Genomic DNA, 24,299 nt, shown 5'->3' on the forward strand with positions numbered 1-24,299 from the left:
CCAGCCGGGTTTCACCCCTGGGGTTCCCCAAAAGCCTTTTTGACCCCCATTTCAGGCCCTTCTCTCCTCCACGGCTCCCCCAGCAGCAGCTCTAACCCACACGTGCAGCCACCGCCTTTGCATCCAAAGGGATGCTGATGGGCGGCAGCAGCCTCGTGGAGGGAAAAGGGACTTTTGCAGCAACTGCTGCCCTTTGGATTGAATCGAAGGCAGCGCTGGCAGCGCCTGCCTGTGTGCAGGCACAAAAGCCCACCTGTGCCCACTACACTTAACCATTTCCTTCCTGGACACGAGCCCTCCTGGGGTGTCCCACATGGGAAATGAAATCAGCTCCGAATGGGAAGTGCAACTAAGCCGGCCCAGCCCAGGAAGAAGAAAAGCAGCAAAAGAAAAACAAGTTCAGAAGCTGGAACGGAAAAGAAAGGTTAAACCCTGCGTGCACTACTGTCCCCGTCACCCCACAGCTTGTCCCAGGCGGGAGTGGAGGTTAGGGTGAGCCTCATGCTACCACACACCTTAGCAATAGCTGAGACGGGTAGTTCATCCCACCAAAGCTGTGCAGAAAGGGTTGAATTTTGCTTTAGCAGGATTCCTGCTTCAACACAGCCCTTTTTTTTCCCTGCTTTCTGGCTATGGAGAAAGGAGCAGCCGGGTGCTGAGCCTGCCACAGCCCAGCCGCGCTGCCGGGCGAGGGCAAAGAGGCGTTAGCTGAGACAAGGAGCTGAGCGCTTTATTTTTAGTCTCAGTTTAACAAGTATTAATTAATAAGAGTGTAAATGCTAATGCTGAGATGACACAAACTGCGTTGCCTGAAACGAATGTTTGAGACTTGTCTGTGCCAGGATTTACAGCCGGGTGGGTTCATAGGGGCTAAATCATTGCCCAAGGATTGCTGCAAGGATAAACGGGCTTGCTACCGCCGAGTCCGGCATCGGCCGTGCCACAATAGGATGTGCTGGGGGCTAAGGGCCTTGCCAGGGGCTCAGGGCTGGGTTCGGGGCTGGGTCCCCATCCGCGCCTCACCATGCCATGCCGGCTCATCCCTCCCTGGCAAAAATTCCCAGGAGGTTTTGCAAAGTGTGGGTCATTTTAGTCTCTCCCCGTCGGGGCTGAGTGGGTGCAGGGTCATGCCTTGCAGAAGGATTTATTAGCCCAGTGAAGACTAAGTTTGGAAAAAAAAATCTTTTTCCCCTTGTCAAGTCCCCCTGGCCTGCCTGTCCCCTGCCTGTGACTTCTTGCCCCGAGAGCTCGGCTTGGCCAAAGGGTTGGGAGGAGGCTCGGGAGAATGAGGAGGTGAAGAAATACCCCTGGGCAGTAAGGTGTGAAGAATTTTGGCCCATCAGCACCGACATGCTGGTTGCATTTGTTGGCGTCACAAAAATGATGAACTTGAAGCTTCGTCAGTGCCTAGGCTATAGAGTTTTTAGGATGCAAAGGTCCGGTGCCTGTGGCACTTGCCCAGGGCACGGGGGGCTGGAGACCTCCTGCCCGTGGGGGGGGGCACGGGCTCCGGTGCTGGGGGCGCAGGGCAGCAGGTGGGAGAAGGAGGGAGCGGGGCTGCACACGGGGACTTATCCTGCCTGCCAGGTGGTTTGGTAAGTCGGGGGTTTGCAGTGGGCTGTGACCCCTGCGCTGTGAGCCGGGCTGAGGGTGACTTGGGGTCCTGTGGGTCCCAATGGGGTACCCAGGGGCTTAGGGGCAGCTCTGCGACCACGCTTAAACCTCTCGAGCGGGGCTCTTAAATCTTTCCAGAGAGGCAGGTGCCCAGTCAGGCCGGATCCAGGCCAGGTTTTCCTCGTTCTTTCTCCTCTCCAATGTAGGCAGGAGAGAGCTGCTACCTGCCTGACAAGCTGCTGCTGCTCAAAGCCGCCTCCAGCAAGCCCTGCTCACCTGGGACGGGCAGGAGGGCGAGGAGCGTGGCCAGCGCAAGCTGGGCACATGCCACGCACTGGGATCCGGGGAAACGCCTCAATGTGCACTGCTGCATCCTCCCAGTGCTCCTCCTGCATCCTCCCACTGCGTCGTCCCGGTGCGCACACGCTGCATTCGCAGCACCCTCCCGGTGCACCCTCCCGGTGCACAGCCTGCACCCTCCCCAGAGCCGCTGCGTTCCCCGGCCCGTGAGCTAGGGCAGGGGTGGGAGCTGGCAGGACTGCCGACATCCCATGGGGGGGACCGAGTCCCCCATCCTTCCCATGCCAGGAGGGCTCTCCTCCTTCACCCCAGGGTGCTCAGCTGCCATTTTGGGAAAGCTGGAAAGAGCCGAGTTGGTTTTCTTCGAAGGTCTGGAAGGATGCAGGGCTGCGGGTGTGCAGGGAGGTGTCACCCTCACCGGGGTGTGATGGGAGACACGGTGGTTCAGGGCAGGGGGGTCACAGGGTGGGGTGCTGGGGTGCTGCATCGAGGCTCAGCAGTGCCAGAAAACCCCCTGTCTGGGGGTTTGGGTGGCCCGCTGGGGAGCCACCCTGGTCACCGAAGCTGGGTGCTTGGCTGCTGCCACCCGCAATGGTGGGAGCTTGTGAATTACAGCAAATTATTCGCCCCCCCGCCCCCCCCCGATCCAAGCTGGCAGGTAGCCCTGGTCCAGGGTCACCTCTGCCTGCACAGCACGGTCCCGGGCAGGCAGCACCGCAGAACCGAGTCACGGGGTGAGGACGCTCCGGGCTGGCCCCTCGCAGCCCCTCGCCACCCCGCAGGGACCCAGCCGGGGCGCTGGGGGCCACACAAGAAATCCCCACCCACGGTCTTGCCAAAACCACCCACTGCAGCCAGGCCCAAGGTGCTTTTTCCCGTGGGCTGGGTGCCGCCGCGCTGGGGCCGGCGTGGTTCGGTTTGCCGGGGAGGGATGCGCGGGCGGGATGCGTGGCCGTGGCGCAGGCTCCCTGCTCGGGCTGGCTCCCCGAACAGCGCGCTGCCACGCTGCTCTTCAGCAGCTCCGTTCATATCATCGAATTTTAATTTAGTTAGTTGAGTTCTTTAAACAGTGTGAACTTGCTAAGTGCTTTGCATATTTTATACTCATGAGTAACATTTATCAACCAGAAAGTACAATTAATCAAAGAGGGGAGCTTTTGTAACTCAGAGCAGTTTGTATTCTCCCTCTTTCTCCCTGCCGTGCGCTTTCCTCCATGTCTCCCTCCTCTTCCTCCTCTTCTTCCTCTTCCTCCTCTTCCTCCCTGCTGTCCCGCACTGGCCACAGAGCCAGGACAGCTTCACTGTGCACTACACACACACACACACACGTACGTACGTATGTACTCTCTCTCTCCCTCTTCCCCCCCACCATACCATGTACACCATACATACATATATAAAAAAATATGGGTTTTATATATATGTTTGTGCATGTGCATATATAGGCATATGTCCATGTGCATATATCTATATCCGTATACCTCTGTCTGTCTGTTGTGTAAATATATGTGTATATAAGTATGGTGTATATGGTATGCTGTATACATACATGTATGTATATGTAGGCATTAATGGTCCATTTACACTGTACATGTGTATATAAACACACTCTTTTACACAGTTATACTCACAATATTATACACAGCTCATAGAATTTTTATGTAAATATATACTCAATATCTATTATCTATTACCTAGTGTATAGCATAGAGTTATATTATATCACATGTATTACACTACATACAATAAACACATTTTAGATATTTTGGGCTGTTGGGGGGTTTCAGCAGTGTTGATGGCGATGCTTCAGCCTCCCAGCGAGCGCCAGTGGCTGAGGGAGTGAGGTGGGATGGATGGTCCCAGCCCCAAGCCACACTGGGTAGCCACTGGGCCAGCAGAAGTGCCCAACCAGCTCCATTTGGGGACAGTGACCAGTGGCCGGTGACAGGGCCATGGGAAGCCCTGACAAGCCTCCTGGGCACAAGTGTGGCTGCAGCCTCCCAGCCCATATCCCCTCTCCTTGCCGGGCACTGGGGCTGAGGTACGGATGACCTCTGACCCCCAGGCATCTGTATTTATTTTAAGGGCAGGATCACCCAAACCATGTTGGGTTTCAGCTCTGACGGCCCCAGGGTGACGCCGGTACCCGGTGCAGGGCTGGCACCAGTGCTGGCAGATGAGAGATGATGGAGCACGGCTGGCACAAAGGGACGCGTGTCTCTGCCACCCCTCTGAGTGTCTTGGCTGCTCTTGGTGAGTGGGGAGAAGCCCTGACCTGATTTATTCTGACTTCCCAAGTCTTTGCCACGGCACAGCGGAGATGGCTGAAGGACCTGGGCAACCGTGGACGCAGGGGCAGGTTTGGCCGGGGTCAAACCCCACTGCCTCAGCAGAGCAAAAGAGGTGGGAACATCCCTCGTGGGTCCCAGCAAAGTACCTCGGGGTTCTTCCCAGGGCCTCGGAGTGCTTCGTTGCTCTATTAATTGCCATTAATGGCAGCAAACGGGGCAGCAGGCGCCCACCCGCACCTGGGTTAAACGCTGCCGAGAGAAGGGCTGTGCCGGCGCTGCAGGACCTGCCTTGCAAATCACCTGCAACAACATGCGCTGTCCTGGTCACCTCTTCTCAAAAATGATAGTGCAAAATTAATTAGAATTAATTAATCAGAAAAGGGTAATAAGGGTGATTAAGCACCTGGGGAAAAGAAAAAAAAAGTATTCCTGAAGAGCAATTGCAGCGCCGGTGATTACCTTGAAAGGCGGCGAGTGAGCGGGAGCAGGAGGAGGGTGTGCAGGGAAACAAATGGGCTGGAGAAGGGGGTCTGGGGGGTGTTTTCTGTCTCGTCGCAGAGGGAATTACCAAGTGACAAGATTGAAACTGGTCAGAGGAAAAGCATTTCCCGGCAGCAGCGACCACGGGGAGGCAGCTGAGCCGAGGAGGCGAGCGGGTGGCTCTGCGGCGTGGCTGGAGCTGTTGCTGCTGCCACGTTTTTGCAGACTTGGCTTTGCACAAACTGGCTCCAAGGCTGGACCCTTCTCCGGCAGAAAGTGGGACTCAATAGAGTGGTGGCACCTTTGTCCCCAGCCCTTTGCTGGGCTCAGGAGTGTGGTGAGCTGAGGGACGCTCAACCGATTTCTTTTTCCTCTCTTAATTTTCAGCCACACTCTGTTGCCTTAATAATAATAATAATAATATAGAATCGAAGGGAACATTCGCAAGGAAGATTGGTCCCCGGTTCAAGGCAACTGCTGCAGGTTTCATTGTAACCTGAGGGGCCGACGTGGACGCCCAGCCCCGGGAATGGGACGGGACGGGACAGAAGAACGGTCCCCTTTCTGCCACTGCAAAAGGCCTTGGCAGCAGGGAAAGATGGAGGGGGTGGCTGGAGCTCAGTGGAAACAATGTTCAGGAGCCCCAGTGCAGTCCGGTGAAAAAAAAAGGAGAAAAATGTCTTTTTTGGAGAAGCAGGGGGAGCAAATAGTGCACCCTTCCATGGGAAATAGGTGGCATGGATGGGACGCGGATGCCCGTGGCCTGCTTGAAAACGCTGGTGGCAACCAGAGCGATGCAACGGCCACCGGTGGGGTTTGGTCATTCAGGTGCCTGTGCCTGGGAGACGCTCACCCCCATGCACCTCCCCAAACACCACCCCATCCCGGGAGCAGCCAGGCACTGCTGCCCTGTGCTCAGTGTCCCCTACGCAGTGACAGATCATCTCATTTCCTTAAAATCTGGAAAGCAAAAGGGGGTAAAAGCAGCGCTTACTGCGCTCAGAGATGCTCTCGCTGCATCCCCAGCTCCGCAGCCGACCAAACGTGTGTTCCCAGCCCCTGCCATCAGCCCCCCGCCTTGGGTCGCTGCCGTCCCTGGCACTCTTGGGTCTTTTCACAGGCACTCGGGGCACCTGGGTGCCCAAAATCTGTCCCAGAGTGACAGCTGCTTGCCCAAAGGTGGGGGTCTCCCTTCGCTTTCCGCAGAGGCACTGTGGAAGGATGGCGAGGGGCTCTGGCACCGAGGCCACATCCTGATTGTGTGATGAATTTTTGGATGGCCGTGGGGTGAGCAGCTCTGTTTTGGAGACAGCAAATCCTTGCTGGGGCCATTGGGGCATTTTGGGGTATAAGCGGGTGCTGGCTGGGGGTGAAACGAACCCCTGCTTCCCCTGTGCCCGTGCAGCGTTGTCCCTGTTGCTGCTACCTTCTGACCGCTTTGGGTGATTTCAAGCAGATTTTTTATTCCTACAGGTTTTGTGCAAGTCCGGGTCTGGGGGAAGGTGAGGGAAGGACTCACCCTGTATTAGACACCAGAGAATCCACACCGGCCTCTTTTCCCCAGGGACGTGGCTGCAGCCAACCCAGTTTTGTCACTTGTCCCCACTGCGATCCCTTTCCAAAGGTCTCGGGCGTCGCGGGTCCCCATCCACGGGAGTCGGGGGGGGGGGTGGGGGGGTGTCGTTTGGGGGTACAGACGGGACACAACGGGGTGGGCTGTTGCTCCTCGACCGGAGACCACCACCAGAGGGGAGGGCGGGAGGGGGGCAGCTGCCCCCAAAGGGGACGGTCTCAGCCGCATCCCGGGCAATGCGGAGAGGGTCACAGCTGCGATGAGCCCGCCAGGCCTCAGCTCCCCGTGTCGGCGCGGTAGGACGGAGCCGGACGGGACACGGGAGAATCGGAACCAGCGCCTGGGAACCGCGGGACCGGTGCCCCCCCCCCCCGCTCCGCCTCCCCGTTCCCCGGGGCGCAGGGTGGGCGATGGATAAGTGAGGGGTCAGTACCGGGTTGGGGGGGGTAGGAACCCGGTGCGGGGCGGGTGGGGTGTCAGTGCCGGGGTGGGCGCAGGGGTATGTGCGGGGCCGGCTCCGGCTCTCCCCCCCCGGTTCCCGCCCCCCCCCGCAGCGAACTTCCCGCGGCGGCGGCGGCGAAACGGCGGGACAACAGCGCCCCCGCGCGGCCGCGGCGGGACGGGACCGGCAACGGGACGAGGACAACGGCGGGATAGGGACGGGGCAGCAGCAGCCAGGGCCGGGCCGGGGGTCGGGGGACGGGGCAAGCGGGCACAGCCCGACCCCGACACCCCCTCGTCTGCCTTGTCCTGCTCACCCCGACCCCGCCGCCCTGCCCCGGGTCCCGCCATCCCGGTGCCACCGCCGCCGGGCTCCTGACCGCCCCACGGTGCCAGGTCTGAGGGTCGTGGCGGGGTCCCGCTGGAGCCCGCGGGCAGCGCCGGGGTCGCACCGTGACACGGTACGGACACAGGTGGGGGGGGGGGTAGGGGGGCGCCGAGCCCCGCACCGCGGCGAGACGGGGCCCTCCTGCCCCCCTGCACCGCGCCGCGCTCCTCCCCAGTTTATCCCAGTTCGTCCCAGTCCGCCCCACAGCGGACCTCCCCCCCCCTCCCCACCGGGGCGCCCTCCCGCGGACAGCCGGTAAGAGAGCGGGAGAGGGCCCGCCCCCCGAGGTGACCTCACGCTGACGTCACCGCGAGCGCCGCCGCCTGGTTGGTGCCCGCGGCCGCCCGTCACGGCGAGGGCGGGAGGAGGGGGGGTGGGGGGGACAGAGCGCGGCCGCCGGCTGAGGTAACCGGGGGAGGGGGGCGGCGAAGCCGGGGGTCGCGGCTGCCCAGCCTGAGGGAGCGAACGGGACCGGGCCCCCCAGCCCCCGGGGCTGCTCCGTACCCGCAGCGGTGGGGTGGGGGGGGCTGGGAGAGGCCGGGGGAGCTGCCGGGGTCGGATTCGGCCCCCCCCCCCCACGGCGGGCCGGAGGCCTGCGGGGCTCCCCACGCCGCAGCCCTCGAACGCGGGAGGGAGGGGGGGTCCCCAGCCCCGATGGGGGTGCCGGGGAAATGGTTGGTTTAGGCCTTGAACCAGGAACCGTCCCCTCGCACCCCCCACCCCCCCAGCCCCCGGGATGGGACCCCACTGCCCCCCGTGGCGGTACACCCCGCCCCGGCTCGTCCTGGGGAACCCTCCTCCCACCCACCCCCTTTCCCTGCTGCCCCCCCAACCTCCAAACAGTCCGAGGGATTGGGGAATGGGCCCCACACTGGGGTGACCCCCCCAAACACCCCCCAAAAGAGGGGAGGGCTGGTGTGACCTTCTCCCAGCAGTGGGGCTGCGGGGCGAGCGCCTGCCTTCACCTGCTCCCACGTCAGCTGAGGAGCTGCCACATTTTGGGGCCTTTCATGGCAGTGGGGAGCTGCCAGTACTGGGGTCCACACTGGTGGGTAGGGTCGTCCTGCTGGGTGCTCTCAACCTGTGCCAGGAGCCCATGACACCCTGAAAAACATCACCAGGGGGTCACCCAGCTGAACCTGGGGGCAAGGAAAGGGTGTCATCACTGCCAGGAGGGCGAACCAGGGTCCCAACCCATGAGATCAGCCAGCAGCATTGCTTAAAAGTGGGGCCAAAACCCTCCACGCACTGGCTGCCCCCATGGCTCAGCCTCGACTCTTCTGAGCTATGGGGCAGCACCAGCTCCAGCCCCCCAAGTGCCCCAGGAGGGTGCCTGCAGGGTTGGTGCAGCTCTTACCTCCAGCTCCCTGGGACTGCAGTAGGCCTTGTTGCACACTTCCGGGACCAGAGGAGTGATTTGGGACTAAAATCCCATCTTTTCTTCTCCTAGATCACAGCGCAGACTGGCTCCCAGCCTCACTGAGCCAAACTGGATTTCAACCGGTGATCTGTAAGGTGAGATGCCACATCCCCCTGCTCCGTCCCCGGGCTGTTCAAGACCACGCGGGGCCACCGAAACTGCCTAAGCTGCCATAGAAAAGGTTTTGTGTCTAATGGGATATTTGCCAGCAAATTCAAGCCACGAACACTATATATTTCTTTATTTGTAAAGGTGTTTGAAGTCCTTGAATTTACCCTTCGGCCACCTTAAATCTAGTTTCTAATCCCCAGCGCAGTTAATCAAATCCACAGTGGCTTGAATTATGAGATGTCTGGGGGGGATTTATAGCTTGTATTGCTGATTATACCTTGACTTTATTATATTGCAAATATCTAACTTATGGTCACGGCTGAGATTTACAATCCTCAGGTAGGTGCTTAGGATAACTTTTAGCAACTCCACATGTAATTGGAGGTGACTGATGGGGCTGTCGCCACAGATAAACATGTAATCTGTAAAACGTTAAGACGGGGGAAGAAGTGGCAGAATAGGTGAAAAGGGTGGGTCAGTCTTAAAAAAAAATTAAATATATAACTGGGTGTACTGCTGAGCAAGGCTCTGGGATGCCTGGTCTGGCTGAGGCATTCCTGCCCAAGAAGGGATTTTGGGCTTGTTGATCTCCAGAAAATACCAGAATTTAGATCTTTGTTCCTTCTTGCTCTCAGCTGAAGGTTTTTAGGGTTTGAAATAGTCCTGGGGAGGGGGAAGGGGTGATAAATAGAAATTGGGGTACTCACAGAGCTGACGCCTGCCTCCCTGACTGGGGGGGACGTGGTACCTGCGGCTCTTTCAGACCTGACTGGTGGTTTCTCCCCTGTCTTGGAGGAGCAGCGAGTCCTGCGCGGGCACGTGCCCCTCAGCCAGCATGACAAGCGAGGTGGTGGAGAATGAGTTTGAGTTTTACTCCAAAGCAGAGAAGTACTGGAAGGATGTGCCTGCCACGGTGGATGGCATGCTGGGAGGCTATGGCCACATCTCCAGCATCGATATCAACAGCTCCAGGAAGTTCCTGCAGCGGTTTCTGCGGGTAGGTGGCACGGTCTGTCATGCTCCCAAAGGCCCATCCTTCTCCCAGCACAGAGCTGGGCTCTTCCTTCCGAGTTGCTCCATGGGATCCTCTGTTGCGTGTGTGCTGGGAAAGCTTTGCCCTGCAGTGGGTCCCCCATACCCCAGTCTTGTCCACATGGTTGCCCCATTTCTCCTCTATGGGTACCTCACAGTGGATTTAGCCCCTCATGGTTGTTGTTCCAGGATGGCCCCAACCGGACAGGGACAACCCGTGCTCTGGACTGCGGGGCGGGCATTGGCCGGATCACCAAGCGGCTGCTGCTGCCCCTCTTCAAGACGGTGGACATGGTGGACGTGACGGAGGATTTCCTCACCAAGGCCAAGAGCTACCTGGGAGAGGAGGGCAGGCGGGTGCGCAACTACTTCTGCTGCGGCCTCCAGGACTTCAGCCCCGAGCCAAACTCCTATGATGTCATCTGGATCCAGTGGGTCATTGGTGAGGGTTGCTTCGCTTGCGGGGTCTCGCCAGCCTGTCCTCCATCCACCTTCCCCCAAGGGGCACGTGCCCCACGCACTGGGGAGAGCTTTGGGCAGGAGAGCTTGAGGTCTGCATTGAAGATGAGCATCACAGCACGGGTGGGAGGCCAAGTTGGGGACCTACCCTCCGTGGGCACTACAAGGGCATTGCACTATGGGGTCTTTTCCCCCCAAGCCCTTGGAGGCCAGGGCAGAGCTGTGGGTTGGATAGAGCCTGTGGGACACAAGTTGGAAACCTCAAACTAAAGCTTTCACCTGCAAACAGCTCCAGTATTTGGCTGCCTCGATCCCAACTGCAACCTCCCAGTGTCCTCCCCTCCTCCTGTGCCCGTTACCCCATGCCCTCTAACTCCCCTGCTCTGCCCCTCCAGGACATCTCACCGACAACCACCTCTCCGACTTCCTGAAGCGTTGCCGTGCTGGCCTGCGGCCCAATGGCATCGTGGTCATCAAGGACAACATGGCTCAGGAGGGCGTGATCATGGACGATGTGGACAGCAGCGTCTGCCGGGACCTGGATGTGGTCCGTAAGATCATCCGCCGAGCTGGGCTGCACCTCCTGGCCGAGGAGCGCCAGGAGAACTTCCCTGATGAGATCTACCACGTCTACACCTTCGCCATGAGATGAAGGCAGCCGGCAGTGGGAGAAAGTCTCTCCAGGGCCAGCTCAGAGCACGGGCCAGCACGGTGGTTCCTGCCAGGGCCGGGAGGGGTGAGGACCGTGCCTTCACTGCGGGGTGGTGGACAGCAGCGAGGGTGTCACGACTCCCTTTCTCCGGGGCTGGTGGCAAGGATGGGGCTTTGTCTTCCAAGTTGCTGCTGTTTGTGAAAAGAGGTGTTTGCCAAATACATTTTCCTGCTGTTGCACTTCCGCACGTGGGCTTTGTCGGATGCAGCGTTGGCTTGATGCCACCTTTGGGGGCTCTGTATAGGAGCAAAAGGCCTGCTCTGTGGGCACCAGCAGGTTGCTGACCGCAGTTACACATGGCTCCTGTTAGTGACCAAGAGCTCAGAGCACCTCTATGAGGGTCTGGGCTCCCTTCCCTGCTTGGGTGTTTCACCTTTACCCACTCTTGAACTTGCTGCTGTTCATAGCAACAAGCTGGGCAAGGCAAATGGGAGAAATCTCTGCCATTTCCTTAGGGTGGGTTGGGGAGGCAGCAGCAGGTTCTGGGGCTTCATGCAGGCCTCTCCTTTAAACCCAGGAGCAGGTCTCCCACATGTGCAGAAAAAAGGGAGGTGGATGCAATCCTGGGTCCCTCACATCCTCCTCCAGGGATAGGGGTAACTCAGACAAAGCCCTGCAACCCTGGGAGAGAGCTGGTGTGCTCTGGGCATTAATGGGGAACCTGCTCTGAACTGCCCCCCGGCCCCCCCCCCCCCCGCCCATTACCACAGACTCATGTGATGCCCAGCACCTCCCACTCAAATGCTGCGACACTACAGCTGCTTTCCCAACACCCCACACCATCACCCAGCTTTGAACACTCCCATCTCCCCCTTGGCCATAACCATGTCGTTTTGCCCAACTCCAGCCACTGGCTTGTGCCAACCTAACCCAACACGACTTGGCCAACACTGGCACAACCGTTTGCCAGGTGGGTGAGCCAACAGGCAGACCCCAACTGCAGCCCGTCCCTCCAGCCAGGCTCACATGTGATTCCACCCATCCCTGCAGAGCCATCTCCTCCACCCCATTGCTCCTGCAGAAGAAACAAGCCCCTTGTCATTATTACAAAAGGCCTCATTTAATTGCTCATTTCCCATTCCAGACACCAGGGGAATATTTGATCACATTATTATTATTATTTTTAAACATCAATTCATCAAGATGTATAGCTCCAGTTCCACAGGGTGGGAGAAGGTAAAACTCAGATGCTGCCAGGAAGGCAATGGGGGGAGAGAACCCTTCTGCAGCTAAACTGCCAGTGAATCCCAGATCCACCTGCTATAAACTGTACCTACTCGGAATAGGGTTTTTTTCCTCTTTTCATCTTCTTCTGCATCTGTCCCCCATGACAAACAAAACCCAAAACAACAAAAACGTGGGGGGCTCAGCTCCGTGGCCAGTCTTTGGCATGTCACGAGGAAGCAGATGCCTAGAAGGGGAGACAGACAGCTGTGGCAAGGCTGGGACACGGGACCTCCAGAGTTTGGAGCTTCCAGTAGCAGTTTGGAAAGAAAACCCCCAAGTCCTGCTGCAACTTCTTGTTCCTGGGAAGGAGGCACTGGAGACCAACGTCCTGGGAACAGTCAGCAAGGGAAATAGCAAAGGAACAGGGAGGGAGGCACAAGGCTCTCAGCAGAGTTAACTGCCTGCTCCTCATCCTTGCACAGGGAAAGCACCACAAAGCTAAGAAACATCCATTTGTCTGTTTTAGAGCCCAGCACCTCCGAGATGTCCTTGGACAGTCCTCCGTGCCGGGAGGATGGGGCTCTTCCAGCAGAAACTCAGAGGGTGCAGAGCAACCAGCCACCACTGCCAGCCCTGCTCTCCTTCACCCTCGCCCCTGGTTTCAGAAGCTTGCGTGAGCAAGGAAGGCATCCACATCCACAGGGAGATGCTGGACCTGCCTCCACCACAGCTGCTCCCACCACCAGGACAAGAGGCAGGAAACCAGGACACTGATGCCAGCACTCTCCTAGCACAGGGAACACCTCTTCTCCCAGCACCCCAAGGCATCTTACAACTCCGCCAGTCGCCTAAGGCACTGCTTCACCCACCCCAGACCTGGCAGGGCTGCAAAAAGAAGGGACAAGCTGCCTGTCCGGTCACACCACTCCAGCTGCCCCACAGCCCACCAGGACTTTTCTTAAAATCCACACAAACCAGCCTTCTGCCCAAGTATCTGGGTCCCTGATGTCCAAGGGCTTTCTTCACCTCCAGGGAGCCACAGGGCTCTGCCTGCCTCCCCACAACATGCCCCAGAGCAATGAGGCCTCCACAGACATGCACGTGGCATCATGCCCAAAAAAGCATACCCCCCAAAACACAGCAGAGAGGGACACTGTGGGCAGCACCGGCCAAGCCATGGGCATGTGGACAGCAACACCTCTTGCAGCAGAGAAAACTGGCCCAGAGCAGAGATGTGGTGGCTGTAGGAGCACCACAACTGTGGAGGGAGGACACGGAGAGGCATTAGTCAGGCTCAGAGGTCCTCATGCCCAGCAGCAGTGTGGTCAATGAGGAGGTACCACTTCAACCTGTCTGGAAGAGGTAGAGCCTTGATTTTAACATCTACTGGCCACGGTTTAAGGCGCTGCCGAATAAACACCCTGCAGAGATGTTTCAATGCCTGTGGGGAGCGCTCCAGCTGCTTCAGAGAGCAGAAGAGAGTCCTGATCTTCTCCCCATGGTACCTACAGCTGCTGGTGTTGACCTCGAAGTTGCTGGGCAGCTGGATGGCTTGTGAACTGGCCATCATGAGCTCCAGCAGAGTCTGACCCTTCTGGATAAGGTCTGTAGACAAGCTGTCATCTTCGGAGACGCTGAGGTGTGAGCAGAGGCACTCGAAGACGATGTGGAAGCCTGACCAACACGAGGGACCATGGAGGGAGCAGTTGTAGGCAGCACCTGACTCCAGCAAGAAACGCAGCAGTGGGAAGTGGCGTTTGAAGCTTTTGAAGCAGAGGTGGGTGAGGGACTCAGGGGCCGGGCACTCACTGGGGTTGGCACCGTGAGCCAGCAGCAGCTGTGTGACACGAAAGCAGAAGCGATTGATCACCTGTGCCTCCTCGGTGCTGCTGCACACCATTTCTCCCAGCAGGAAGATAACGTAGGTGAAGACAGTGTCACCATCTTTGGTGGTGGCCCTGACGTCTGCACCTGGAGGAAGGGACAAAGAATGTAACTGGCATTGCAGACAATGAGACCAGGACAGCACTAACTCTGGCACTGCTGGGCTTTACTCTTGCTGAAGTGGGAACATAAAGGAGTTGGGAGGGCAGTGCCCAGTGCCGTACAAAGAATCGGCCAGCGCTAGGCCTGGAGAGATTGTGTGCAGAGAGGGGAGAAGGTTGCCCTCACCTCCTTCCAACAGGAGATGGATGCTCTCAGTGTTGTGGATCTGGACACCGTCACTGCTGGCCAAGGCGTGCAACAGTGCTGTTTTTCCTGCAATGCAGCCATCAGTCAGTCAGATGAAAATAGGGTGACACCCCAAAGAGCAGGAAGGAAAACAATCCACCCCACCAACCAGGTGGCCAAACATGGGAAGAGACAACCCTTCTACTTCTGGCAGGCTTCCACTGTCCCCATGATGGTGCACAGCTGTGGGGACATGGTCACAGGCCACATGTGCAGGGCTGGTGGTGGCCCCAGAGGGCACGTGTGCCACGGTACAGTGAGTTTTAGAGCATATGGGCACCACGGGGCTATGGAGGCACAGCCCCATCCCATTTCCCAGGGACTGTGCAGAGCTGGTTTCAGCCCCTTTCTACACCTGACACAGCCAGCATACAAAGAGAAAACACAGAGCACCAGGGAGGTTCTGCAGCCTGCACCCAAATTCCAAACCAGTTTGTAACCAGAGAGCACTTGCAGCAGCAAGACAAAAAGACCCGGACCCCGTGCCCTGCTCTAGCCCACTCATAATGGCCAACTGCTGGGAGAACCTGGGCTGGGGGAGCCAGACGGGGCACACAGACCATTTTTGTCAGCTGCGTTGACATCAGCCCCCAGCTGAAGCAGCCGCTGGAGGCATGGCAACCGCTCGGGCTCCTCACTGGCCAGGTCGAGAGGACTGCTCTCATGGATCTGCATAGAGCAAGAGGAAAAAAACCACAAGTATTAAAGACTATTTGTGAGTGCCTCCAGAGAGTCGCTACTGGGGCTTCATCATGGCCAGCATAAGAGCATATTTTAACCCATCCCACAAAAATCAAAGTGAACCTTCCCCGGTGTACCCACAGGGAAAGGTTTGTCTACCCCAGGCTTCTCCCACCTATCGCTCCATGGCAGAGGGAGGTTTGCTCGGCCAAAGGCACCCTGAACTTCTGCCACAGCATCAGAACGCTACAGGCAACAGGCACAAGAGGTCGCCAAGGGGAAGCAGTGGGAGGTGGGGAGCGTGGAGGGCTGACCCCACACTCCAGTCCCTTGCAGCTAAGTCTCAATGGGGCGCAGCTTAGCTGTGCCCAGGCAGCTAAATCCGTACCCGGTCTCTCCGGTTGATGTCTGCCCCGTGGTGCACCAGGAGCTCCACCATATCCGGCTGGTTGCGGAGCACTGCGATGTGCAGGGGGGTGTAGTAGGTGACTGGATCTGAGGACAAAACCACAAGAGTCAGAGAGAACTAAGGGCTTTCGCATAACGGCCCCAATACCCACCAAAAGCAGAAAGAGGCAGCTGGGCAGGGCCCCGAGAATGTCGTGATGCCCATGAAAACAAGACTGTCACAGACACCCCAGGTCCTGCTTTTGCAATGGCTCCATCTCTGGCAAAAGCTCTCAAAGCTGCAAACTGGCCCCCAAGCCCCTGGCCATCCCCCAGTCCATTGCTGTGGCTGGACAAGGGCTGCCACAAGGCAGATCCATGCTATCCCAGCAAGGAGCGGGGATCTAAGCTGGCAGCACCCTCTCTTTCTGCCCCAGCTATCACTGTCTCCCAGGGCAGCTTCTCACCAGCTGGTTCCTCCTGGCCAGGCCCAGACCCCTTCCCACCAGCCTTACCTTCAAAGCTGAGATCAGCTCCAAACTCCAGGAGGATTTCTGCGGCAGGGACAAGCCCCAGCTCAGTGACCTTCAGCAAGGCATAGCTCACACCTTCCTGATAAAACGGGGAGTGAGTCTCCCGCTCCAAGACTCGTCTCACAGCCGAGAGCTGGCTCCTGTCATTGCCCAGACAGGCAGGGCTTAAGACACACAAAAACAACCAGTTAATCAGCTGAACAGCACATGTCTCAGGGGTGTGCAAGGGTCAGCGTAGCACCAGAAAAGAAGAAAAATCCCTAGTCTCCCCTCTTGTCACATAATCACCAGGTCTCTAATCTGTTGGCTGTAGGGTTAAGCAGTAGTGTCAGGGTCACAGCTGAACCCTAGTTTAGGTTTTACTGCCATGGGTCAGCCAGAAAGGGCTGTTCCTGGGGAACACACGTAGTCCCTGTGTTTGCTCTGCTCCGCCCCCACGCTCCCAAAGAATAGTAGCAAGAGGAAGGTCTGTGGGATGAGCTGGGGTTTGCTCCCAGCCAGTGCTGTGTCTGACCTTGGCTGTATCACTGAGCTCCAGCCATCACCCCCTAAAACACCAAGTGGCCGTTTAGCCCCAGAGCTCTGCTCACAGCCCCGTCCAGTTACCTCTCAAGGGTGCTCTGCTGTTCCGCATCCTGTATCGCCAGCAACCCCAAGATCTCGTCTACCAGGGGCTGATACTCGAAGATGATCCTGCGGAAGCCGTGCAGGAAAGGCATCGTGCTCTGCTCTGCACACAGACTGTCCAGGGGCCTCCAGCATGGCAGTGGTGTCTTCCCCCACACAGGACTCTGGTGGACAGACCCTGGCGCTGCCTGGTTTCCAAAGGATTTTTCCTTCCTTTTAAAACAAACAAGCCTTTCTAGCAGTTTTGCACTTAGAAAAAAACCGCAGCCTTCCTCCCTCCCTGCTTATGCATTTCTAAAAGACAACAAAGATCAGCGCAATGCTCTCCTCCCACACACCACGGAGGTGTATTCCAATTATCTCCTGCACGCAGAGCCGCAAATTGGAGTTATCTGGGTGCAGGAAGAAAACACGCCAGGCGGAGCCCAGACTCAGGGCAAACCCCCTTTGCGAAGGCTCTGCCGCTAGACCCCACACACTGGGGGTGCCAAGGGGAGGGCAGCCAGAGCGGAGAGGGGCTCCGGGGTTGCCTGTGACCAGCAGACCCCTGCCTGGGGGAAAGGCAGGGCTGGAGCAGCCCCCGCAAGGCCGGGGGCCCCGTAACCCCCCGCGACCCCCAGCAGCCAGCACGGGGGCCACCAACCCCTCCAGCACAAAGGGCGGCAACCCCGGGGAGGGGACCGAGAAGCCCCTAAATCTCACCGCGACCCACGGGGGTCAAGCACAGAGGCCTATAAACCCCTCAGTACCCCCGGGGCGGGGGGCCAGGACCCCGCCGGGATGGCCCCAGCAGCCCCTAACCCCGCCGCACCCCACGGAGCGAATCCCCGGAGGTCCGGGAGTACCCGCAGGACCCCCAAACTCCACGGGAAGGGGAACCGGAGACCCCAGCAACCACCCTCCCCTCACAGGAACCGCCCCGGGGCTGAGACCGCCACGACCCACCACCCCTCACCTTCCCCGGCGCCGCCGCCGGAAGCGGAAGCCGCCGGTTGTGCCGGGAGGGGCGGGGGCCTCGTTGGGAGGGGCGGGACCTCACCGGAGGGGCGGAGTCACACTGGAGGGGCGGGATCAAACCGGAGGGGCGGGGTCACACTAGAGGGGCGGGGCGCCGCGCGGCCGGCAGGGGGCAGCAGGCGTCCGGGAGCGGCGCGCCGGGAGCGCGCGGGGGCGGGAACGCGCGCGGCAGGTGGGCGGGAACGATGGTGGCGGGGCGGCGTGGGCGGGTCCGGCCCGGGCCCCGCCCCCCCGGTGCACACCCACCCCCCACCACCCCCCCCACCCCCAAGGTCCACGGGCACCCCCCGGGCACCCACCCGTGCACAACTTCTCCAAACCCTCCCCACCCCCCAGATGTGCACAGCTGCTGGCACGCGCGCCGTGCACACCTGCAAACACGGAGGCACCCACGCAAGTGCACAGGCCAGGTGTGCACGCACGCACACCTCTGCACGTAGCTGCATTCCCCCCCCCCGAGGCCCGTGATGGCTTCAGCTCCGGCTCTGCCACTCGTGGGGGGTGGGTGGGTGATGTGCTCCTGCAACCTCATGCACCAGCCCAGTTCCCCAACCAGCACCCTGCCCTCCTGGGAGCACCCACTGCCACTGGGGATACTCACCCAGGAGGGGCTGGGGGTGCTGGGGAGGTGCCACCGAGTGGCTGCGACCCCCTCCCAGAACTCGGGGGACTCGGGGGGCTGCTGCCCGCAGCACACTCGGACCCTCTCCTGCCAAAAGAGCTGCTGGAGGAAGCGTTAGCCCAAAATTTATTGGTATTATTATCATCATCATTATTTTTATGATTATTCTGGTGGAATTTCCAGATGCAAGGAGCTCCGGAGAACCGGCAATAACTGAAGCTGCCTTGGGTTTCCTATTTACGTATTTATTTTATTCTGGTGGAGCGCTTCCAGATTTCAGCAGGCAGCCGTGGCCCAGGGGCAGAGGGAGCGAGGTTGCCATACCGGCTGGGCATTTTTCTGACATGCTGTCACACTTCCCCCTCTTCCCAACCCTTCCCGTCCCCACACAAAGTGGGGTGTCATGGCGGGGGACCCCAATGCCCGCAGCCCCCAGGCCCCAAGCCTGCCTTCGTGGCCGGGCAGTGGGTCCCAAGTCCTTTGCAGAGTGGCTGCTGGCTCTGGTGCCACGGGGAACTGGTGCCATGCGGTGGCACCTTGCTGGGCAGCTGGCGTGGACCCCCCTTGCAGGCCAGTAGCCCCCGTGGGTGGGGTTTGGGGGGGCATCATCCTGGTACCATCCTGAGTGGGAGTGGAAATAATCCCATCCAAGTGCCCTGGTCAGGGAACGGAGGGGAAAAGCAGCAGGAGGAGCAAAAGGGAGTGAGGATTTCTCCCTCCGCACGGAGGATGCTTTATACCCATATGAGCTGGCTTCAAACCAGCGCAGCTCGGCCAGGCGGACCCCACATCGGATGGGCTGGGCAGCCGAGACCCTCACTCTGGTCCTGAGTGCCTCCTCGCTGCTGCTGGCGCCTGGGCAAACCCTGGACCCTCCCGGTCTGGGTAAAGCCCAAACCCTCCGTGGTCCAGTAAAAACCCTGGATCCTCCGCAGCTGGGGTGGCAGCAGTGGGTGCAGTCACTGTCTCCAGCTGCGTGGCACTGGTGGGGACCGTGCAGGGTCCCACCCTCCATCAGACACCGTTTTGGGGGGAAAACCCCCTGCAGTCCCCACCCTTGACTGGGAAAGGAGGGCTGGTGAGCGTGGGTCACCCCATTGCCACCTCTGAGCCCAGCCGTGTTGGCCCTGGGGATGAGAGGTGACCCCAAAGAGCCCCACCAGTCCAGCCGTACCCCCGTGAGCCCCCATCCCAATACCCCCCCGGCTGCAAAGGAGGCTTTGGGGGTGCAGTGTGGGGCCAAATCCGGCTCAAAACCAGCCCTGGGAGGTGTCAATCCCAGAGAGCCAAGGGCTGAAACCCTTCCCTGGCCATCAGCGTGGGAGGGTGAGGGAAAGGTGAGGGGCTGGGCACATGGGAGCCCTTCCCCGGAGCATCCCTGCCCTGGTCCTGTCATGGCTGTGCCAGGAGCCACGGCCTCCGGGGAGGTGACTCCCCATCCCCACATTTTTCGGGTGAAAAAATCTGGTTTGCAAATAGGGACATCGTTGGTGCGGTCGGCCGGGGTGCTCCAGTGCCCGGCTAAAATAACAGCGTCGGGATCTGCCCCCTTCCTCCCCATCGCCTTGGCGGGGCGGACTAGGAAGAATGCGAGTTGGCTATCCATCAGGGAGACAGAGCAACAGCCAGCCGAAGAAAGAGGGGCATTTTAGGAGGAAAGCCAGGGAAATTTGATCATTAAGAAATCCTCCTGGCTGTCTGGGGGAATTTAATTAAATTGCTGGAAAGGGCTGTAAGCACATCTGGATCCAATATGTGCAGCTTTGATTTTTTTCTTTCTTTCTTTCTTTCTTTTTTTTTTTTTTTTTTTTAGTTCACTCTTTTCCCATCTCGCTGTTGAAGGAGGGGGGGAATAAAAGGGAAATAGCAGAGCCACGGAGTATTGGTTCATCTGGGACTGGGATTCCTGGCAGGGAAAGAAAGAGAGGGAGAGAAAGAAAGAGCAAGAGAAAGAGGCAGAAACAGAAGGAATAAGAAAGCTGGGAGAAAAAAACCTTCACCAAGGGCCTGGCTGGGGTGTTTTATAATGCCACCGACTGCAGAGACAAGGAGCTAGGAGGGAACGGGGGGAGTTGTGAGAGCTGGAGGGAGAGGAGGAGGAAAGGAGCTAGCCCAGGGCACGCTGTGCTTTCGGGGGTCTGGCAGGGATGGAGGGAGAAGGAGGAATTGCTCAGCGGATAGAGAAATACCATTCCTAGCCGGGACCCTCAGGACAGGGCATGGGGGGGCTCCTCCAGCAGGTCTGTCACCGGCCTGTCACCCCTGCGGGCAGCGCTGCCCTGAGCCCTGCCCGTCCCGATGCCCTCGGTGCGGGGGGCAGGATGGGGATGTTCTGGTCCCCAGCCCCAGGCAGGACACGGGGCTGGGCACGGCTCCGATTTAAGCAGATGCGGCAGGCAGCCCTGCTTCCCCGGCACCACGGGACCACTGACCCCCAGCCACCCGCCGCGAGAGCCAGTCAGGCACCATCAAACCCCCACCATCTCCCATACTCTACGCCTTACTATCTCTTTACTCTGTACATCCTCCTTAGGGTGACGTGCATCTCCATTGTAAGAAAACCCCTTCCACCCATCGGGGATGTGGGTAAGGCGGTCCAGTTTCTCTGCACGATAATATCCATAGGGCCAGATTTGGGAAACATTAAGGAAAACGAGCACTCGGGTACCGAAGGGAGCGGCACGAGCCCGAGCAGTGCTCCAAGGATGCTGCACCGTCCCACCCCAGCCGCCGCTGCTGTTTCGGGGGCGAGGAGGAGGGCTGGGGCTGGCAAAGCACGTCCGGATCTGTGCCGTGGTGAACGCTGTGGAAGCGTGAGATGTTATCACAGCATGAGAGAAATATCAGGAAACCCCTAGGAGGACACAAAGCAAGATAACCAAAAAATATCTTTTCTTTTTTTTTTTTTTTTTTTTTTTTTAAGAGAGGAAGAGGAAGGACTGGCAAACATAAATACATTCATCCCAAGGGCTGCAAACTGCAAGCCTGGCAGGCTCTGGCCAGCCGGACCCTCACCCCAAGGAGCTTGGCATGGTCCTGCCCGTTCGGTGCCGCTCTGGTTCATCAGCCCAGCAGCTCTGGCTCAGCAAAGCCAGGCTTTGAGCACAAACCCTGCTCAGCAAAACCCAGGCGCTCAGTGTCAGGCAAAGCAAAGCCGCTTGGCTTCGTCTCCGAACCACCCGTGCTTTGCCCTAAGCATGGCCAAGAGTCACCTTGCCAGCTGCGAGGTCCAGTTTTAATCACTTAAAACACACTTTTTACCAAAAAAAAGAAAAAAAGAAGAGCTTGCACAAGGGAATTAGGAAATGCCAGGAGGGTGGGTTTCAAACACTGGGTCTCGCTTCAGATGCCTTGTGTGGCTGGCGGAGTTAAAAAAAAAATGATGGTGAAAAAAAAAAGAGGCAAATCCTACAGCTAAAAAGGAAATTGCATTAATACAGATTGTTTTATTTAAAAAAAGCAAACCCTGACCTCTACTTCAAAAAAGTCATTAGACATTCTCCTTCTGAAAGGCCGACAGGGGATATTACTGAAAGGCCAGTTAATTTCTCAATGACTTACTGTTCTTGCTCTGCTCATGGAAATGTGTAAAGAGTCGGAGGGTAATTTAAGGCACCCTGCAGAAAGGTGTGTAAATCTTTGCATGTCTAAAGAAACTTTACCAGACCGCTAGGATTGGGAAAAAAGAAAATGCTTGCCCTCTTTTCTTTTTTTTCCCTTTTTTTTTTTTTTTTTTAACTTTCCTTTGGAACTCTGATCCCCTTTGATCATAAAAAAGGTCATATTTCACCCAAAAAAATATCAGCAATCACAGGGCCCGAGGAAGTGCGAACCCAAGGGGGTTTCACCGACGATTATTCCCTCCATTTAATTATTTAATGCCGTGAACTGAGGGAAAGCCGTCTCCCCTGGAAAAGCCAGACAGTTCAAGAATAAGGTCTGGCCCCGAACAAGGAGGAGGAAGAGGGTTATAAATGGGGCTGGGGCTGCTCCATCCCCCCCTCCCGCCCTCGCCCCTTCATGGGCCGAGACCAGCTGCCCCACAACCCCCCCAAAATAATCACAGCAAGATGTTCCCAGCCTCTGGGGCCAAGGGGGAAACACTGGGGGAAGGAGGGAGGTCCTCACCGCCGCAGCCCCCCGCTGCCAGCCCCGACCAGTTGGGGCACATCCCTCATGGGTCACTGTCCTCCAAGGGGATGCCTCTGTCCCCCAGGCTGGTCCTCAAGTAGTTTTTCTTGGACATGGTGTCATCCCCATTCTGGGAAGGGTCTTGTCCCTGCAGCCATGGTGGAAAAAAGCAGGAGAAAGCCGGTACCTGGCCGAGAAGGGGTGACACGGGGCTGCGCTGGGGGTCCCAGAGCCTGGTGGTCCCAGGGGCAATGCAAGCATCTCCCCCACTGAGAGCACGGAGCAGCCAGGAGGGCTGAGGGCAATATATGCAATCTATATTCTAATATACGCGTTCGGTGCATAACCGCAGCGCGCGGCATCGCCCTGGCACCCCGCGCCGCCGGGGACCCATCCGGCTGGGTGCCGGGCGGAGGTAAAACACCCAGCCGTGGGGAGCAGCCCCTGGGGAAGCAGGAGCAGAAAGCAGCGTGACACCAGCCCGTGATTTACACGGCCAAGGGGAACAGGACCAGACGCCGGAGCTGACTCCAAAAGTGGCCTTAGGGCCAATAAATTGGGCCAATAGGGCCAATAAATGGACCCCCCCAAAAAAAGGAGGGGGGAAGGGAGGTTGGGCTGGCTTGTTTGCACACTCGAGGAGCCCCCCGTGGAGTCAGAGAGAGCCAAAATCTGCCTTCAGCTACACCCCTTCCAAGCTGGAGAGCTCTGGGAAGCTGCTTCCCCGTCAGGAAGATCAGATTTGGCAGCACTGGCTGGCTTAAAAATCTGCACGCCTCCAACTTGAAGGGGAAGAGAGCGCAAGAAAAGCTTTCGACAAATGTTAAAATAACTCAGCCAGGGGTTTGCCTCCCTCGGCTGCGCTGGAGCAGGGATGTTTATGAGCTCAGAGCTGGGCTGCAGCGGCCGATCTCGCTCGGAGATTTCGCGTCGAACCCTGCGAGCGCGCAACCCCGTCCATATGTGCCTGCAGCGGCGGGCAGGAGAGCACGCTGGAATCAAGGGGAAGAAATAATAACTGTTAACCTCTTCGATTTCTGCTCATCGCCCCGAGCCCGGCCCTCGCCGGACACCAGCAACCAGCCCCAGCCGCTGGCTCTGCCCCCCTCCCTCCCACCGCCTCCTCCCTGTATATATGTATCTATGTGTATAAATATAGATATAATTTTTAAAGAGGGAAAAACCTCCTTTTTCCTCTCCCGGTGGCTGGTTTTCATTAGGGAGGTTTCTTTCTAACCCCAAGGGAAGCAGCCTATGAGTTTTTAACTGTGGTGCAGGACGTAATTATCTCATTAAGGCGAGAGAGCCAGGCTTTTCCCAGGAGAGGTGACCTTGCTCTGGGGTTGATGGGGACCGGGAAGGGAGGGGGGGGGGGGGGGGAACTAGAGGTGGAGGGGGGCCGTGTCCCCCTCTAACCTGCGGGTCACCTCTCCCTCCAGCCCCATTTGGAGCTGGGGAAACCCGGCCCCTCTCCCCCCCCCCCCCCCCCCCGCCCCATCCCTCCCCACGGAGCGCAGCCACTTACACTTGTTGATAGAAGCACTTAAAGCAGGGCTGGGGGGGGGGGGGGGGGATGATGTGGATGGGGTAAGGGGGGGGGGAAAGGGGGTCTCCCTCCCTCTCTGCCCCCCCCCCCCCCAATTTCTTTTTCCTCGCCTTGGCTGCCGGCGGTGCTCGGCCCCTGGCAGGGGGGCAGGTCGCCGTGCCGGTGGCGGGGGGGGGGGGGACGGGGACGAGGGGCCGCCCCGCTCGGCTCGGAGCAGGGGCGTTTGTTTGAACAGCTCCAGAGCAAAGAGCAGGGGAAGAAAGTTTGGGCTGGGAGCGTGGTTTTTTTCCCCAGACGTCAGCACAAGGCGGAACAGGGGCTGGGGAGGGAGCCGGACTCAGAGGGCAGCCGTGATTTTTATTTTTTTTTTCCCGATTTTTAAAAAAATTATTATTATAATTTTTTTTCTCTCTTTTTTTTTTTTTTTTTTTTTTTTTTTTTTCCTGGGGGGGGTGGGGGGGGGGGGGTGGGTGGGGAAGGGGAAGGGGGGCCGGGGAGCGGCCCGGCACCTCGGGGTGGGCTGCGGGCTGGGGGT

At 58.5% G+C, this 24,299-nt stretch overlaps 2 protein-coding genes across 3 annotated transcripts; one reads left to right on the plus strand and one right to left on the minus strand.

Annotated features, from left to right (window-relative positions):
- The first annotated feature begins 7,402 nt into the window (after nt 1-7,402).
- Nucleotides 7,403-11,005, plus strand: NTMT1 (N-terminal Xaa-Pro-Lys N-methyltransferase 1). Its single transcript, XM_049832465.1, has 5 exons — nt 7,403-7,492; nt 8,538-8,602; nt 9,420-9,615; nt 9,840-10,092; nt 10,505-11,005. The coding sequence occupies exons 3-5, from the start codon at nt 9,454-9,456 to the stop codon at nt 10,759-10,761; spliced, it is 672 nt and encodes a 223-aa protein (XP_049688422.1). The 5' UTR covers nt 7,403-7,492; nt 8,538-8,602; nt 9,420-9,453; the 3' UTR covers nt 10,762-11,005.
- A 379-nt stretch (nt 11,006-11,384) lies between these two features.
- Nucleotides 11,385-17,455, minus strand: ASB6 (ankyrin repeat and SOCS box containing 6). 2 transcript variants are annotated; one of them, XM_049832464.1, is made up of 7 exons: nt 16,428-17,373; nt 15,804-15,985; nt 15,290-15,396; nt 14,781-14,889; nt 14,161-14,247; nt 13,798-13,959; nt 11,385-13,707 (listed from the first exon to the last, which is right to left on the minus strand). In XM_049832464.1, exons 1-7 carry the CDS (start codon nt 16,538-16,540, stop codon nt 13,283-13,285), a joined length of 1,185 nt encoding a protein of 394 aa, XP_049688421.1. In that variant the 5' UTR covers nt 16,541-17,373; the 3' UTR covers nt 11,385-13,282. The 2 variants fall into 2 exon arrangements, with proteins under 2 accessions (XP_049688421.1, XP_049688420.1); XM_049832463.1 differs by adding an exon at nt 17,404-17,455 and having other exon boundaries at nt 11,386-13,959; nt 16,428-16,661.
- Nucleotides 17,456-24,299: the final 6,844 nt, after the last annotated feature.

The sequence above is a fragment of the Accipiter gentilis genome, chromosome 29 (genome assembly GCF_929443795.1).
Source record: "Accipiter gentilis chromosome 29, bAccGen1.1, whole genome shotgun sequence".
NCBI lineage: Eukaryota > Metazoa > Chordata > Aves > Accipitriformes > Accipitridae > Astur > Astur gentilis.

Coding starts and splice junctions, on each gene's coding strand:
- NTMT1 (XM_049832465.1), top strand. CDS start 9,454: ATGACAAGCGAGGTGGTGGAGAATGAGTTTGAGTTTTACTCCAAAGCA. Junction 9,616..9,839: donor TCCTGCAGCGGTTTCTGCGG/GTAGGTGGCACG, acceptor TTGTTGTTCCAG/GATGGCCCCAACCGGACAGG. Junction 10,093..10,504: donor CTGGATCCAGTGGGTCATTG/GTGAGGGTTGCT, acceptor CTGCCCCTCCAG/GACATCTCACCGACAACCAC.
- ASB6 (XM_049832463.1), bottom strand. CDS start 16,540: ATGCCTTTCCTGCACGGCTTCCGCAGGATCATCTTCGAGTATCAGCCC. Junction 14,890..15,289: donor ACATCAACCGGAGAGACCGG/GTACGGATTTAG, acceptor TGCTCTATGCAG/ATCCATGAGAGCAGTCCTCT. Junction 13,960..14,160: donor CCATCTCCTGTTGGAAGGAG/GTGAGGGCAACC, acceptor CCCTTCCTCCAG/GTGCAGACGTCAGGGCCACC.